This window comes from Topomyia yanbarensis, chromosome 3, assembly GCF_030247195.1.
Source record: "Topomyia yanbarensis strain Yona2022 chromosome 3, ASM3024719v1, whole genome shotgun sequence".
NCBI lineage: Eukaryota > Metazoa > Arthropoda > Insecta > Diptera > Culicidae > Topomyia > Topomyia yanbarensis.
In genome coordinates, this window is record NC_080672.1 from 301952108 (window position 1) to 301970171 (window position 18064).

General features: G+C 37.9%; 1 protein-coding gene across 8 annotated transcripts in view; it reads right to left on the minus strand.

Moving 5' to 3' along the window:
* Positions 1-1043: 1043 nt before the first annotated feature.
* The window catches only part of LOC131692234 (la-related protein Larp4B), a 131010-nt gene continuing 113989 nt past the window's right edge, over positions 1044-18064 (minus strand). For 7 of the 8 annotated variants that reach the window (XM_058979160.1, XM_058979159.1, XM_058979163.1 and 4 more), the window contains one exon: positions 1044-9680. In XM_058979160.1, the coding sequence (XP_058835143.1) occupies positions 9310-9680 (371 nt within the window). In that variant the 3' untranslated portion in view covers positions 1044-9309. The remainder of the gene's footprint in view (positions 9681-18064) is intronic. The other variant, XR_009305938.1, reaches the window with a different exon arrangement.

Genomic DNA, 18064 nt, shown 5'->3' on the forward strand with positions numbered 1-18064 from the left:
ATGCTTAGACCGTGTTTGTAAGTTTGTAGGTGCTACAACGTTCACTTAATTACCTGGGTGTTTCAATGTTGGCGAAATCGTGAGCGTAGGTATGTGTAGATGATTGCAATCTTTGTAACCAGGTTAGTGTTATCTCAAAGACCACGGGCGTTTGTACGTTTGAACATATATGAGCGAACATGCAATGAATTGTGTTAGTGAGTGTTAGTATGAATCTAATTTAGGATATAGTTGCTATAAATCTACTATAAACCTTTCTACATTACCAGTCCATCACACTCACATGTCATTGATTAGGTTAATAGCTTTTCAGTAAAGATTTTTTCCTTTGTAAAAATTCAAACTAATCGTACGTTGATGGTGTCTCGTTCGACCCAGCCATCCGAAAATACAAAAGTTGGCGACGATTGATACGAATCCCAGAACAAAAAGAAAAACAACGAAGGAGTCAGTTTAAAGATAAAGGTAATACGAAAAACTAGTCCACCGATAGAGGATGTTCCGGAAGATTTAGCGTTATGGTGGTGGTAGTATTACATATTACGTATTGTACAATGAACATTTCAAAATCGGAAATTCGGACACTCTCGGATTTTTTTTTTTTTGGATTTTATAGAACGCCCATGATGAAATAAAAAATGAAAAATTATTGAATGTCGCGTTTAACCTCTACAAATCATCAATTTAATCTGTTGAAAAGATTTTGAGGATGTACATATTAAAAACAATGTTTTGTGTAGCATTTGATGAGGGGCGCTATTCTCACAGTCACGTCACTCAGTGACTACAAGAAAATTTCCTTCTAGTCATACGTGACGTGACTGTGAGAATGCGTCCCGAGAGCTACAACATATACAGGGACACTTGAAACGTACAAAAGCACCGTATAATCAGCGGCGAAACATGATGAAATCAGTGTGCACCACACAGAATCAATTGTCACAACGCCATACAACATATAAAAAACTGTTGATTAGCTTGGACTCGGGAAGACTACAGTAGAAACTAAGGGACATTTCGGATTCACATTGACAACCCTCGTGTTTGTTTTCTGTGGTCTCTTTTTGTTGCTTTTTTGCGTCTTATATTTTTCTATATTTTTTGGATTTTTTTCTTCTTTTTTCATTTAGTTTCACTTTACAACAATGTTTGTGTATTCAATCAATAGGTTTTCTTTGTTTTTTCATTTACGCTTATCTTTTAGTTTAATTAATATACTTTTTGATTTACTTTAATTAAATTTTAAAGATAAGTGTGTCTCATGTTTTCTCAATTTCTCGATGCTTACGTGCACTTTCCTATGCAAACGCTTTAACCATTTTCCTTCCGCGCCCTACCAGGTTCACTAGTTTTTAGTTTCAATCAACTGCTTTAAATTTACAATTATTATATCTTAATATACACTTTCATATATCTTTTAGTCATTATGTAGATATCTTTTTAAATATTACTTTACAAAGCTAACCTACGGCTGATTACAGTGTGTATTTTCACATTTCATTTACCAATAAGATAATTTTCCCACTTTTGTTATTCCGCAAAATCTCTTCCCGGCGTTTCCGAATGAAAAACACCCAATCAGTTCGTACCGTGTTCCGCTCTTGGGTGTTTGCCCCCGGCAAACGTCTATAATTCTTTCGTTTATAACTCCTAGCAAAATAAAAACAAACAAATTAATGTCTCCCTTAAAATTAGTTAGCAATTGGTAATTTTTCATTTATATAGTTTCCCTACATCCACTTGCTAGCAGCAAACTTCCTTGCGCACACCTCACAATAAATGGGGTTTTCCGGTCCGGCGTTTCATTCTTCTATGAAAAATTGGCCCACCATGAACTCTAGAGTTTATCGAATTTGTTCGTTTTCGCCCTCACTAGTAAAAGAGATTGCTTTCCCGTGCTTCCCAGCCCATTTTAATAGTAAACAAACACAGTTAAATAAAAACAAAACGAAATAATCAACCCTCATTTCCTAAACATTACTGGTTTTTCGTCTCTTATATGATTTTTTTTTCTTGTAGTTTTGCATTGGCAGTACATTCTTGGATTTTTTCTACTATTCACCGTTTCTTCTTCTAATTGCATACTTTATCGGAAATCGGAGAAGGAAACAGATTAAATTGTCTGATGATAAGTAATTATATTAAATAAATTGAGAATAAGGTATTCATAAGTTGGATTCAAATATTCTGATGAAAATGAATGAAATCGGGATTCCTATAAGTAGTTGAGAAAGCTTATTCCGCGAGACTAGGCATTTTTTGTTTTTTCACGTGCACTTTTCTACTACTTAACGAAAAAAGAAACGGAATCGGCCATCAAAGATCGTGCGAACTGGCATCTATTAATTCTGCAAAGTTCTATATCAGCAGGTGCACGTTATAATTCATATAAAGGTGTGGTGGGCTAGGAAAGGTTCAATTGTAATAAAACGACCCAAGCGACAGACAAAATAATAACTACAGAAAGTTCTAGATGACTTATTGAAAGGCTTAAGTGCTGTTACATCGTCATACTAATTATTGCGAGTTTCAGTATTCAATGATAGAACATTTTCAATTGTGCTCGTTGCTATTACTCCGATCGAGTGCACTTGTTTATATAAGACTTTACCAGGTTAATAGATATGACAGCATAATATAAGAAAAACAAAAGAACAGGATTAAAAACCAACACTCAAAATGATAAAAAAATTGATTCGTCGTATAGGATTTCCAAAAAAGGAGATCGTTCTTTCTCAATAATACTCCTTCCCCAGCAATTTTTCGCTTCAAATTTAGTTTGCAGTTTTCCGCTGCGATTAGTGAAAACTACGCTTCTCGTGAAATTTATTAATTTATTACTCCTACTATGTTCCTAAGTTTTGTCGTTTCGTTTTGTGTATAGCTTTAATCGTTAAGATTCTTTAGATTTAAATTTCATTATATATAACAACTAGAGCTTCCTCTTTTCCTTATTTGTTTCCTTCGCATCCACTCACTGGTTCACTAACTTTCAATTGTTCGCAAATTGTGTTATCCTATCAATTCGTAGAGGAAACTAACCAAACAAGCCGCAAGTATCCTGCTTCGAATTCTACATTCAGCCTTATTCCTGTATCAAACTGGGCCACGGGATAAATGATGATACTAGTCCCCACCGTTTTCCTACCTACGATTACAGCAAAATATATATGGTCGAGTCAAACTGGCGATCGGTCTGATAGCGACTGTTTCTTATTTTTTCAAATAAAAAAATAATAAACGAAAAACGTTTCAAATGTGAAAGGATATTGTAGACACACATTATATATTTATATAATGTAAAGGATATATTTGCTGGACATGAAAGAACGCGAGAACGATGCAAAATCCGTAGAGTAAATTGGATATTGGAGTATTATTAAGGTTGGTTTATCTAAAAAAAAGGACTTTATATAACACAAACAAAAATTTAATGTTTGCTCTATTTGCACCGACATCTTAGACTTAGATGCTGTAATTATAGTTACAATGTCTAATAGATGTTCTTTTAAACATATCACACAGTCGATGGACCTTGCCATCATTTTGGTCATCATACATGCGACAACAGAGCCATTGTTTTAATGTTATACCAAGCAGCTATCTTGAAATAACATTGAAAATAAAACGTAGTTGGCAAATCGATTGCCTTGTACGCAACTCAGCAACCAAATCTTGTTGCTACATTGGTCTATTTTCTTTATTTAGTGCAATGCATGACGCGCGGTACAAACAACCGAACAGGTAGATGATTCTTGCCTAAGAAGACGTTAGTGAACACAAAGCAGTTTCGCCAAAGGTCACCTGATTCGAGTTTGAAGGGACACACAATTTTGTCCCTTTCAGTACGATTTCCATTCAAAATTTTGTAGCAGGGGATTCTTGAAACAGCCATCCCCCAAATGAGAAGCTTGGGTCGGTGGATACACCGTCGATCTAAACTTTGTGAGCGGGCATGTAGACACGGTAGTCCATTATAAAAAACTTTTGTCAGGTACGAATATCACTACGCTGAGCTTGTCTTGGCGAACTTTCGAGCAATCTGTCACGGATTATCTCTGACCTGAAAGATCAGAAAATTCTTCGTCCGTCGCCTTCAAATACCTAGCGTTAACTGATTTCACAACTCTGTAGTGAGCTTATATTTAAAGCTTCCCAATACATTAGTGCAGTGATCCTCAACCTGGAGTCCGCGGCCACTTAGGGGTTCGTAAAAAGGTTTATGGAGGTCCGCGAAGATAGATATCTTTTCCAGTTGGATATTGAAATTAAAAGCTTTTTCGTAACAGTATTATATCGAATACATGAACCAATCACAGAAAATAAAAGTGCCTGTTAAGCGGGAAAAATAATTAGGATTGAAATAAAAATCTCTTTGACCTACAGTCATGTACTGTTGAATTGTTACTAAAAGGGAAAACGAATCTTAATCTCAAGGAAGTGACATATATCCAGTTACATCACGTGAGAAACTGTGTAGAGATACCGTTTAAAAGTTTAGCCCAGGCACAAAATTCCATTGCGAAGAGCAACTGCACCGAATATGACAACGTTAAAAAAAGATCCTGAATATATGGAGCGCAGCGCATTAGACCATTAAATACAAAATTAGACATTGAAAGATTTATGTCAATATACGGAGAAGTCAATATCAATTCTTCAAAAGGGCTAATGAGATTTTTACAAACTTATTTCGCTCATTACTCCGCTGTCGAGTCGAATTTCATGAAAGATACACATGAATCAACATCTTTACCCTTGGTAGAATCAATTTCAAATGTCTTCTAGGTTGAAAATATAACAAATTAAGAGAAATCAGCAAAACAAAAGTTTGTTTACAAATCTTATTAGCCCTATTCTAATGTTGATATGGAAGTGAAATCCGTCACAAAATACGGAGAAATGAAATCCGTTACTTTAGGAAAGATTTTCAGGGTCATTCCCAACGGCGTTCCTGTTGTTAAAATGCGGTTGGCAAATATTGTAGTGCACTTACCCAATTCCAACACAATTCGATCACTATTTTACAATATTTCATTAGTTAAAAACACTGATTTAATTTGGAAGCATTTAAATGTTCAGTGGATTATTTAACTTTTTCACATAAATTTGCAAGGGGAAGCCCATTTGGCATAAAGTCGCTTTGCATAAAGTCACTTGGCATAAAGCCACTTGGTATAACCATAGCGAGATTCAAGTAGTAATTTGGCATAAAGATCATTTAGCATAATCGATACAAAATTGAAGATAGATTGGCATCTGGCATAATGACCATATTGCATAATGCGCCTATTTGGCATAGAACATTAAACCTAATTCCTTGGGTCTATTTGATTCACCAGATCTGCAGGGCGGTAACTGAAATAATAGGACACCAAATCGTTAATTTTCTGGGATGCAGTTTTCCCTTGCACGATATGGTCTATACAAATTGCCCGAATTTTCCGGAAATACAATAAAACTACAGTGGTTGCGTGCTGAACTTTTTTTGGTATGCAGCCAACTGCGTTATTTTAGCCTTTCACTTTGTTTTGAAGATGAAAATTTATTTGAATTATTTTTAATTTTAAATGCATCTAAGAAAATCGAAAATATTTTTGTTTTTGATAATAACTTAAAGCATCTGAGATTTACATGTGTAGTAAATTGCTTTTAACTTTTAATTTTATTGCTTTGAGCTTTTTTTCTTTTGAATATGAACTAGTTTTGAGTTTTCTCCTTATTTTCAATTTGGACAGTAGACAAAAGGCGCCAAAAGAACAAACATTTGGAAAGCAAGATACTATATATCGCGAATTAATTTTCATATTGTATAAATACCTAGTAGTTTGGTTAAAAAATTGTAGAAATATTCGTAGATGGAATGGTTAATTTTTTTTCGCTGATTCCTTCCAATTTCCTTGACCTGAGATCTGCAGTTTGAAGCTAGCATAGGATTAACAGAGTACAATCACAGATTTTTTATTGCAGGACATTTCACAAATGTGTTAATTTTCATACAAAATGCGAATGTTTTCAGTTCACAAATTCCATGTTTTCTATGTAATCAATTTGACACAAAAATATTATTCGTCTCATTGAAGTTGATTTCTTCTTTCAAACATGAACAGTTTTCGGAGTTGAACGAATATTTTCATACTTTATACCAAATGGCCGTTATGACAAATGATTTTTATGCCAAAAAACCATTGTGGCAAATGACCTTAATAGCATTCAATATCCTGTACATTTTATGCCAAATGACCACTATGCCAAATGACCTACTATCAAAGTATTTATTCCTTATGCAAAACGACGTTATGCCAAACAGGTTAGCCCCACCCTGCCAATCGCATTTATCGATTTTTTCAATCTAGCTTTTTTAACCTATCACACGAGACAACCCAATACTGATGATGATGATGATGATGATGATGATACAGGAACCCACCATCAGTGCATGGAATTCTCCGGTGGCAGCAGATGCTTTTAACAGCAAGGATAAAATCATGTTATCAAATGACATTCACATTATCGCTGTACTGCCCATAATAGCAAATCAGTCCCATGTTTCATGGGATTCCCTATCTACATGGGACTGACTTACCATTACATGCAGTGTATGAAGGGCCAAAAAGGAGTGGATCCACAAACAGTCATTTATGCGCTATCCGAAGGGGCAGAGAATCTCCTTCCAATGATAAGATTCAGTCATTGGGATAACGCAATTTCCATTGCATGTTAGGGACCATCCATAAATGACGTAGCATTATATGATGGAAAGGGAGTTTTGTATTTTCTGATAATGTGTGACGACAGGGGGGTCATGCTACGTAGCTATTTAAAAGGGGAAAGCGGTTGACCTGATGTCACGACAATCTTACCCGTTTCATCTAACATCGTTTTTTTTAATTTTTCACGGGGGCTAGGGGGGAATGGGTTTACGCAACGTAATTACCAGGAAGGGAGGGGGGGTTAAGAGGTTTGTGACGAAATGCTACGATGGGGGAGGGGATTGTTAAAATCACTCAAAAATTGCTGCGTCATTTATGGATGGTCCCTCAAGGCACTGCATGATGGCTTGTGGTATCACGTGAGACAACCCAATCCTGTGTAAATACTTATATGAAATGATAATTTATTTTAAAGACAAATATCGCTTTGTTTCGAGGTGATTTTATCTCAAAATAACACGATTTCTCGTTAATGGTTATTTTTGGACAACGAGCTTATGAGTAGTGGGATTTTAGAAAAGAAAGAGTACTAACAATATTTTTATCAAAACAACGAATTAAATAAAGCGTTCTTTTCCTATGGAAATTATATTTTTTCTGTTGTATTTTCACACTACACTCTGCTGCTAGAAACAATTGCTATCAGACCATTCAGTTTAATTGATTATCGTTTAGTTTTGGTTTTAAAGTAAACAAAAAAAATCCCGATGGTTCCGTAAGTGTCTCCGTTCTCTATGTCAGAGTTTCAGTATATTTCTGTGCACAAGTGTAGTAGTCGTGGTTCGTTTCTAGTTTCAATCATACATGTCTCTACACTTTTCCCAAATTTAAATATCCCATTTTCTTCTAGTTTTATTTTTCGCCTCCGTGAACGAAAATAAATTTGTTATTCTAATAAATTACCACATTTCTGTTATCTTTATATCTCGCAACACTCACTGTGTGTATCAAAGCTAAAACAAAAGTTAAATAGTAGATTATTTCGCATAAATCTCACTCACGCATACACCGACACACGCACGCAATTTTATTTGATATTACTGATAGCATCAATACACGCGCACATCGATAAAAGCACATTTGCTAAAGCCCACGACGCACGCGTATGCGCCAGTAGTGTGTATTATATAACGAAACTAATTGGTTCGTGTTTACGAATCCTACACCGCACAGTACACAGTTTAGTGTCACGGTAAATTAAAAAAAAATATTGTTATATCTAGAAACAAATAACGAAAAGAAAGACATTAAAGAACGGGGCAATTTACCTGTTTTCAATTACCAATGTATGCAACTTTTTATTTGTTTGTTGTCTTGTTTACGTCTAATGAAATGATTCAAAAATAATAAAATATAGATATATAGAAAACAAAAAAAACGTTAAATAGGTTTCTGAATCTTAATTTTTGAAGATGTAAACAATAGAAGACTAGGTTGTTTTTTTTAGTTGTTTTAATCTACCCATTTAAGTTCAGAGTAGCGATAACATGTTTATATTCAATTTCGAAAACAAAATTGGACGAACATAAGTTAACCAGACAGACAATTGGGAGTTGATGATGCTGAACTATCGGCAGTAGACAGAAGTGAGATAGTGTCATGCAACGATAACGTAAACCCCATTGCCAGCAAAGTATTTATTACAATTTATAAGTAATAGTATACAGTCGATCGTTTGTCTACTAGAATGGTCATTATTGAGCAATCGTTGGTGAGAGCTAACACAGATTAGCGTCTACCAAACATATATGAGTTTATTGTTGTGTATTTCAGTTTATCTGAATCCAGTACACATACTTAACACTTGGCGGCGGCGGCGTCTACAAAGATGAGTTTGAGTCTCCAAACCTGTTTACAGCTTACACACACAGCATCTTGTAAGAAGTCCAATTTTGCAAGCAGGCAAAGGACACTAAAAATAGGGCAAATATCACGACACTAACATGGTATCTTACGCCGTATATACACAAACAGAACCGAACCAACAAGCCTTCAACTAATAGATTATACATTTGCAGTTATCTCGCTCTACTTTCGATCTGAACGTATCCTCCTGCAATAAACAATGGAAATTCCTTCATTCCTGTAATCTACACCTAAAAATTGTCATAGTAATGAATAAAGTAAATCACGAATCAAGTCGCATATGTTACCGTCGCTTGTCCGTATCGCTCGGACACAACTGTTCCAGCTGTCCGATAGTGCTTGCATGAGATCGCTAACCCTAGCCGTAGTAATAGTAGTAGTTGTAGTAGTAGTAATAATAGTAATAGTAACAAATCACTTTCAAGGAAACGTCTCTTTCCTTTACCAACCAAATTCACTCTTTCTGAAACCCTTTCAGTTGCATTCTATACGTTGGAAAAATAAATGAAATTTGTCTTCTTCCCTCCAGTTCGTCTGACGTAACACAAAAATTAACAAAATGTTTGAATATCTCTGCCAACAAACTAAGTGCTGCTGACATCGCCGCTCCAGCGGAAAAAAAAACTAAACCTGCAACATGACCGATGATCACTACATATACGCTTTCGCTTCGCTACAAACCTCGCAAACAATGAAACAACGCGGGCTTTTAGATCCAAATTAAGCGTCATCATTTAGGACTACGTGGTCCCTGCTGTGGCTGGACGTAATCCTTCAGCTGATGTGGTCTTGCCGTTCTGCCACTACCAGCATTGGGCGCCTTTAGGCTGTTGTTGTTGTTGTTGTTGCCGTAACTGTTGTTATTATTAGGCTCTCCTCGGTGGCCGGCACCTGCGGAGGAAGCGGTGGTAACGCCCATACCACCCGCAACAACAGCAGCTGCTGACGCACCGCCGGTACCACCAATGGCGGTAGTTGTTGCTGATATAGCGGTTCCAAGGGGGCCGCCAGTACCGGTGGCTCCGGTCGACAAGCGATAGTCTTTGGTGCCGCGAGAATTGGCAGAGTTGCTGGCATTGCTGCCACTGCTATAGCGAGTATCTGCAAGAAGATAATATGTATTACAATTATTTTCAAAAGCTTGCGATTATGTAAGTGAGACATTCTTAACACGAAGAATAGGTGGGCTGTTAAAATATTTTCCTCGCTAAAAGATCTTGAATTGAATCAAACTCGAACCCAGTGCTCCAAAGCGTGCAAGGAGCTTCCTAAATTCTTACTAAGGTCATTTCACTGTGCAATGATGCATTTATTCATTTATTATCTTGCCCCGGGTGGCCAACTTGTCCTTCTTTAACCAGAATACCATTTCTATTTCCAAAAATCGACAACGGTTTGTAACCGGTTTCGAGCATGAACGTCTATTCAAATATGTCTCGTTTAAAGCGTGTTACGGCAAAGAAGAACGCAGGTCCCCACAACTTAGTGGTTGATTGCAACCGCGTAGTACGATGCGTGCAAGACTGATACTGATCTGAGATGCAGCCGTCAGAACCATAATAAATATCAAACTTTGGGATGACGCTCGGAGTCAGGCGCTTTGATTCAGGCCTTTTTTAACTGTTTTGTTAATGAAAGATAACAGGTTCTGGTCTCGCAGAAACCAGACGGCTGATAGGTCGATGTGACTGTACAGTCATGTACTCCACGTCTCTACACTCGTCATAATCGTAATAAATGACCACCGAAGCGAGTAGTGGTTGTACTCCAATACGTTGATTAATCTCGTGAAGAATTCAGTACCGTCTTTACGCATGGGCACACTGGGCCGCACTGATGATGCATATCAATCCATACTAAAGACTGTATTCGAAAAAGTTCCACTCGAGTATTTGTAATTCTTTAGTGCGTCGCTAAAAATGAAAGAAATTTGAAGTTAAAGTTGCCTATAGTCCAATGTTTATATTAGCATTGATTCATTAATAGCCCAATGCCTCATATCAATGAATGGGTAGCAGAGTAGTTTGGAATCGTATATTGCGTCGAATTCCATGTGCGGCAGGAAACGCAATATAACATGGCCAGGATGGCATTGGGCCAATCCAAGCGTCGCTTAAACATTTGAATGCAAATTCATATTTATTTAGAGCAAAAATTTACACGTATACAGACCTTGGAAGGAACTGAACCGTAGCGTCAAACAGAACACAATGGCCAACAAATCTGTGTTTGGCAAGCATTTTGCGGATGTAGCAAAATGATTCAGGTCTTCATCACATTTGTCAATGTACAAAATCAAACCTTTCTTTCCTTTTTTGAGGTCTTGCGAAGATCTGACATTGTTATGCCAGGATTTAGCATCTTATACTGATACTGAACCAATAATGTTGTGTTTTGAACTAAAAGAGGTCAACCTTCAATCGTTCTAAAATGTCGCCCTATCGAGAAAATTTGAGCCGCCTTAAAGGCAAGTCTGAGTAAAATCCCAAAAGTGTTTAAAAATTAACTTGAATATTACAAAACTGCACAAAAGGATGAGCATTCTTTGAATCTTATGAAATTAAATGATTTTAATCTTAAAATGTAGTTTCTTTCTCCCCGGAGGTCGCGCAGTGTTTTGAGTGCACAATCTTCTTAAATTCAGGCAAAATCGTCTTTATTTTTTCATCTTAGGACATCCTAATAACGTCGACTTGGATTGAACCTAAACACGCTGGGTTGAACAGCAGTCAAGATCACTAAATAACCACCGGCGCTGTCTATAAAATTTGGGAGTAGAGATGCAGTTATTATTATTTCATATGTATTATTTAGTTCTCCGCCTACGTTTTTCTGGGGTCGAGGCCGTAAGGCTGAAAATCATAAGGCCGAAATTACATAAGGCCGAATTCAAAAGGCTGAAAAATCAAAAGGCGGACTTTCAAAAGGCAAACTTTCTGGAAGGCGGAATTTCAAAGGGCAAACTTTTCAGAAGGCAGAATTTTGAAAGGCAAACCTTTTTAAAGGACGAAACAAAACAAACAAAGCAATGATAATAATGTGTGAATACATTTTATAATTGATTTTGCCTTCTTTTAAATATGAGCAGTTCTTTTTGAAATTTTTATGCTTGTTCACTGTTGCAATTATGAATACTTGGCTATGACTTACGTTTTAGTATAGTATAATGTAAAACTGTGATCCACCAGACGTATGTTTTATTTTGACCATTATTATTATGATCGCCAGTGGGTTTTGGTTTTCCATACAGCGCTTCAATAATTTAAATTATCCTTATTATCTTTCTTTATATCATGAGCTATTCCTTCGAATTATATACTTCATCATTTGTGAATTTCGCTAAGTTTTTCAAACGATGAATTATGGAATGAACTTACATATATTCAACCATCGGTTGTTACACTGCTCTAGCACTTGGGGCGAAGCCAGTGAAATGCGGTTTTGCCGCATAATCGAGACCAAGGAGCCACATAACCGCTGAGGATCCGCCGGGCGAGGAGGCCGCCGACCCGCCGTCGGAAGCGGCGGCCCCTCGCAAGCAAACCTGTGATCCACTCGTTTGCCCGTATTTCTCAAACATAGGGGCTATAAATTAGTTTAGGTCCGACAGAGCGACATCGATGTCGGACAGCACGCGACTGGAAGCCATGTGGCGTAGCCACATTAGGCGTAAATGTTTTTTTATTAATTGGTAAAGAAGAATAATCTAATTTTGGTTCAAGTACAATCTTAGTACTATTAGTAAACAAACTCATTTAAAGTTATTTAAATGTTTAGGTAGTTGCTGTCATGCTCAAACATTTGAGCTACATGCCAGCTATTTAGAACTGCATAACTGTTCGTATTCCCGGTTTACTCGAACATAGGGATTGATTCCTTCTTTCAAATATGAGCAGTTCTTGGAATCTGTATGCCAAATAACCCTTGCACGCACACTTGTGATCACTTCGGCTACCCGGTTTGCTCAAACATAGAGGATGATGCCTTCTTTCGAGCATTCTTTGAAACTGAATTAAAATCGCAATGAATGCACAATTTGATAAAGGGTTTGGTGGATTTTAAGAGCATTATTTTTTTTGTATTGGAAAGGTTTCGTACGTAAACGTGCGATCCTCCCGATTTACTCAAACGTAAGGCGATTAATCAATCAGGAAGAACACAATGTGAAATAATCGAATAATAAAAAAAGTTTGCCTTATGAGATTCAGCCTTTTGGGTTTTCGGCCATTTGATTTTTCGACCTTTTTAGCATTAGGCCTTTCGAATTTTCGCCTTTTGAAATTTCGCCTTATGTTTTTCGGCCTTTTGATTTTCAGCCTTTTGATGCTAAAACGTTTTTCTGAACTGTACATCATAAACGAGTGCGCAAATCGTTTATTGATTTCGATAGTAAAAAAAACTACCTCAATAAAAAAAATCATGCTAAATGGGAAAATATTACAAAGAGCCGCTATTTTTATTCCTACAACGAGGTGGGAACATGAATGAACCTTAAGGCGTTATGCGCGCTTAGAATGAACATTATATCGATTTATTTCAAGGGTGGAAAGATTCGTTGAAATGTTCTTTGGAAGAAAATATGTGGCTTTTTCCGAAATTGGAGGTCCAGTTTCATCACATCAGGAATGCTGTCCTGGTCGCTAGTTAATTGTTGGCCGAAAAGTTATTGTTTGTATGTTTGAATTTAGCGTCTATATCACGATCAAGGTAAATGTTATACGTTCATGACAACAAACCATTTATAAAAACAACAAACGACTTCCCGAATTGGAAAAAGATGAATTTGTATCTCTTGGCGATTTAAGTGCTGATTTTGTCTCATAATAAAAATGTGTGCTAATTTGCTGATAGTCTAAAATAGTGACTTATCCTATATGTTAACGAAACTTGACAACTATTTAAATAGAATAAACTCGATGTTAACATGCTCAGTTTGAACATGTGAAAGCCGTACTATTAAAATATTTGAGACTAAGAAACTTCGAGCTTAGTTTATGAAAACCACCATAAAAAATAATGGAATACAAACAATTTGATTCTAGTCTAGACAACATTCGAATGGGGAACTGTAAATCCGTCCTACTTCATCGTTCCTTCTTGGCCGAGGCACTCTTCATGCACAAACAACTTCATGCAACTTTGAAGATCAAATTACCACATGTTAAGCTGACTAAGCTAGCGATTGACGCTGGCTCCGAAAAAAAAACGAAAACACTATTTGTGTTTCTGAGCAAACCCCTAGTCCTATAATACGTAATGTCCCGCAAAAAAAAGAGTTCTGATTAAGCTAATGAGAATCAATGAACTCGAAAATTGGCTTGGCTTAGACGCACTATGCTTTTCTGCACTAAGGAGAAATATAGCACAGTACATCTTGCATTAGCTTGCTAAACCAAACCAAGTTTCAACTTCGATAATTCTCATCAGCTTAATCAGAACTCACTAAGTTAGTGTCGGATACTGATGAGACGAAGTCGAAACGTAGATTCTATAACTAATTTGTGAAGCTGCTCTGTCGACCCTTTCCCGCTTATAGTGTCTGTAGAGCAAACTTAAAACATCTTCGAAAATAATAAATATTTTCAACTAGTTTGTTTTATTAAATAAAATTAAAAATTATTTTTAATTAAATATAATTAAAATTTATATTACTTGCCTTCTTTCACCTAAATACGCGAAACCGAGCTAAATAAAAGCTTCTTTTAGGAATTTTGCGTTGGAAAATGCTATTTCTAGTCATAAAAAATAACACATACTTTCAACAACCGGTATAGAATATATTGGCTCAAATGGCACGATCCCCGTGTGTAATCGGGGATTTGTGCCCTGTTGTGTCGTCATTTTCCTACTCAGAAGGAAAGGAGAAGGAGGAGGAAGTATAATTGGAAGGATGGGAAAAATGACAGCACAAAAACAAACTGTTGGTAAGTTGAACTTACCAATACTTTAAATTGCCTGCGAGTAAGCCTAAAGCTCTTCACCACACTGGATAAGGAACTTTAGTATGTCTGAGTTACCGTCATCCAAATATAGTGCCGTCTATGTAAGAATAAGCAAAAACACTACTGCTGGGCAGTTCCGTAATCGGATTCATAAAGATCACCTAAGAAGACTCAGCGCGCTGAATCGTTGCAATTAATAATTGAGTTTGCAGCGGCCGGTTAAAACCCTAGTCAGCATGCCGCAGTGGAGGTTCGAAAAATGTAGAAGATTTTTCGAAATCACAAGGTACGTGTTTTCTTGAAACGTCTTTGTTTGGAGACATGTTGGTAGATTTCTCCAATAACGGCGGTGCTCGGACGAAGACCAGCACCGGATTTTTCTCTTTTGTCGAAATTGGCAGGGAGTGCTCGAACCCAACGAAGTCAATCTCTGTACCTGCCATTCATTTCCAATAATACCTAAATGTCCGGGCATCCAATCAAAATAGGTATTGACAATGTCTAGTTCTTCAATTTGAGTTTGACACGCGATCACCACCTTGGACCGTAATTTGTCTGAGTTAAGGGCCTGGATTGGGAGCACGTCGTTTGGCATAAGTTCGTTTGGCATAAGTTCATTTGGCATAAGTTCATTTGGCATAATGTTCATTTGGCATAACCGTAGGTGACACATACGGTCGTTTGGCATAATGTTCATTTGGCATAATGGTCATTTGGTATAATGGTCGTTTGGCATAATGGTCGTTTGGCATAATTTGAAATATACATTGAAATCTCTGTTATATTAGGCGTTGACGATGCCTAATGTGGCTACGCCACATCGCTTTAAACTAGCTGATAGCCCCTATGTTTAAGTAATCCGGGCAAACGAGTGGATCACAGATTTGCTTGCAAGGGGCTGCCGTTCCGACGGGGGTATACAGATTCAAAGAACTGCTCATGTTTGAAAGAAGGAGTCAACTCCTAAGTTTAAGTAATCCGGGCAAACGAGTGGATCACAGATTCGCTTGCAAGGGGCTGCCGTTCCGACGGGGGTATACAGATTCAAAGAACTGCTCATGTTTGAAAGAAGGAGTCAACTCCTAAGTTTAAGTAATCCGGGCAAACGAGTGGAATCTGTGATCCACTCGTTTGCCCGGATTACTTAAACTTGGGAGTTGACTCCTTCTTTCAAACATGAGCAGTTCTTTGAATCTGTATACCTCCGTCGGAACGGCAGCCCCTTGCAAGCGAATCTGTGATCCACTCGTTTGCCCGGATTACTTAAACTTAGGAGTTGACTCCTTCTTTCAAACATGAGCAGTTATTTGAATCTGTATACCCCCGTCGGAACGGCAGCCCCTTGCAAGCGAATCTGTGATCCACTCGTTTGCCCGGATTACTTAAACTTAGGAGTTGACTCCTTCTTTCAAACATGAGCAGTTATTTGAATCTGTATACCCCCGTCGGAACGGCAGCCCCTTGCAAACGAATCTGTGATCCACTCGTTTGCCCGGATTACTTAAACTTAGGAGTTGACTCCTTCTTTCAAACATGAGCAGTTATTTGAATCTGTATACCCCCGTCGGAACGGCAGCCCCTTGCAAGCGAATCTGTGATCCACTCGTTTGCCCGGATTACTTAAACTTAGGAGTTGACTCCTTCTTTCAAACATGAGCAGTTCTTTGAATCTGTATACCCCCGTCGGAACGGCAGCCCCTTGCAAGCGAATCTGTGATCCACTCGTTTGCCCGGATTACTTAAACTTAGGAGTTGACTCCATCTTTCAAATATGAGCAGTTCTTTGAATCTGTATACCCCCGTCGGAACGGCAGCCCCTTGCAAGCAAATCTGTGATCCACTCGTTTGCCCGGATTATTTAAACATAGGGGCTATCAGCTAGTTTAAGTCCGACGGAGCGGAGCGATGTCGGACTGCACCACGCTTAAAGCGATGTGGCGTAGCCACATTAGGCATCGTCAACGCCTAATATAACAGAGATTTCAATGTATATTTCAAATTATGCCAAACGACCATTATGCCAAACGACCATTATGCCAACTGACCATTATGCCAAACGACCATTATGCCAAATGACCATTATGCCAAATGAACATTATGCCAAACGACCGTATGTGTCACCTACGGTTATGCCAAATGAACATTATGCCAAATGAACTTATGCCAAATGAACTTATGCCAAACGAACTTATGCCAAACGACGTGCTCCCGCCTGGATTGCAGCCTGACTATCGGAGAAGAAGTTTAAAACTTTGCCAGAAAACTGTTGAAGGGCCGATTGAATCCCGCACATAATCGCAAAGATACCATACAGTACAGTATCTACCTAGCGAGTGAGACCGTTCCTATCTAATTTCACGACAGCAGACACCAGCACCAACCCAGCACGTCCCTCCATCAGAGAGACGTCAGTGTAACAATCAAGTGTTGTCTCTCCATAAAGTCAGACAACCACTCCTCTCGAGAGGGAATGGAAACTACAAGTGAGTGTAATATCGCTGGGAGCAAGAATTTCCTCACCCCAAGTAACGATTTGTAACCACAGTCGTGTATGACTGGTAGCAAGATCAACACAGTTACTGTTCCAAAGGTCAGTAACCTGGAGTCTGTATGCATATGATAGTGCTTCTTATTTGAGGTATATGTGTAATGGTTTGATATTTAGAAGGACCTCATGGGCAGTAGTTGGAGTTGTGGTGAAAGCACAAGTCAACGCCATGAGCACTATTCATTGTTGGTGGTTTAGCTTTGACTGGATCCTCATCATCTTTCCCCTTTTGCAAGGCATCTGCATGGCATAGGTGTATTAAGACACCAGGTCTTTCCAAAAGTCCGTCTTCACCGCTCGAAAGACGTGTAAGCTTTATTGACTTTAAACACAATGTGAGCAGTCTGGGATCCAATATAACTCCAGTGTATTTGACTTGATCTGCACACAGTAGCTCAGAAGCAAAGAACTACAAGGGCAAACCCCGATTCTTATTGGTTTCTTCGTGGAAAGAACCATTGAAGTTTTGTTTGGATTAACTGATAATTTAATTTGTCGACACAATCGTTCGACAACTCCTTGTGCTTGTTGCATTAATCCAAAGATTGTACCGATGCAAAGCCCAGTAATTAGTATTTGATAATCGTCAGGAAACCCGTAGGTTGGAAATCATTGAGATTTCTCAACAAGCCAGGTAACTAATTTCCATAGCAAAGGTGACAAAACGCCACCCTCTGGACAACCGCAAATACTCAACTTCTTTATCTTTGCCTGTTTCAGTGACGTGCAAAGAATGCGGTTACTAAGCATTGTGTTTATCCAACCCGAGATACATTCAGATACTGCATGACCGCGCGTCGCCACCAGAATAGACTGGAAGGGCAAATTTTCAAAAACACCCTCAATATCTAGGAATACACCCAAGTTAGACTGTTTGAGCGAGAAGGCATTTCAATGTTGTAAACAACATCGTGAAACAGAGTGGTCGTGAACTTCCCAGACTAATAAGCATGTAGCATTTTGTGCGGTGGATATTCAACTAAGCTAATGTTCCT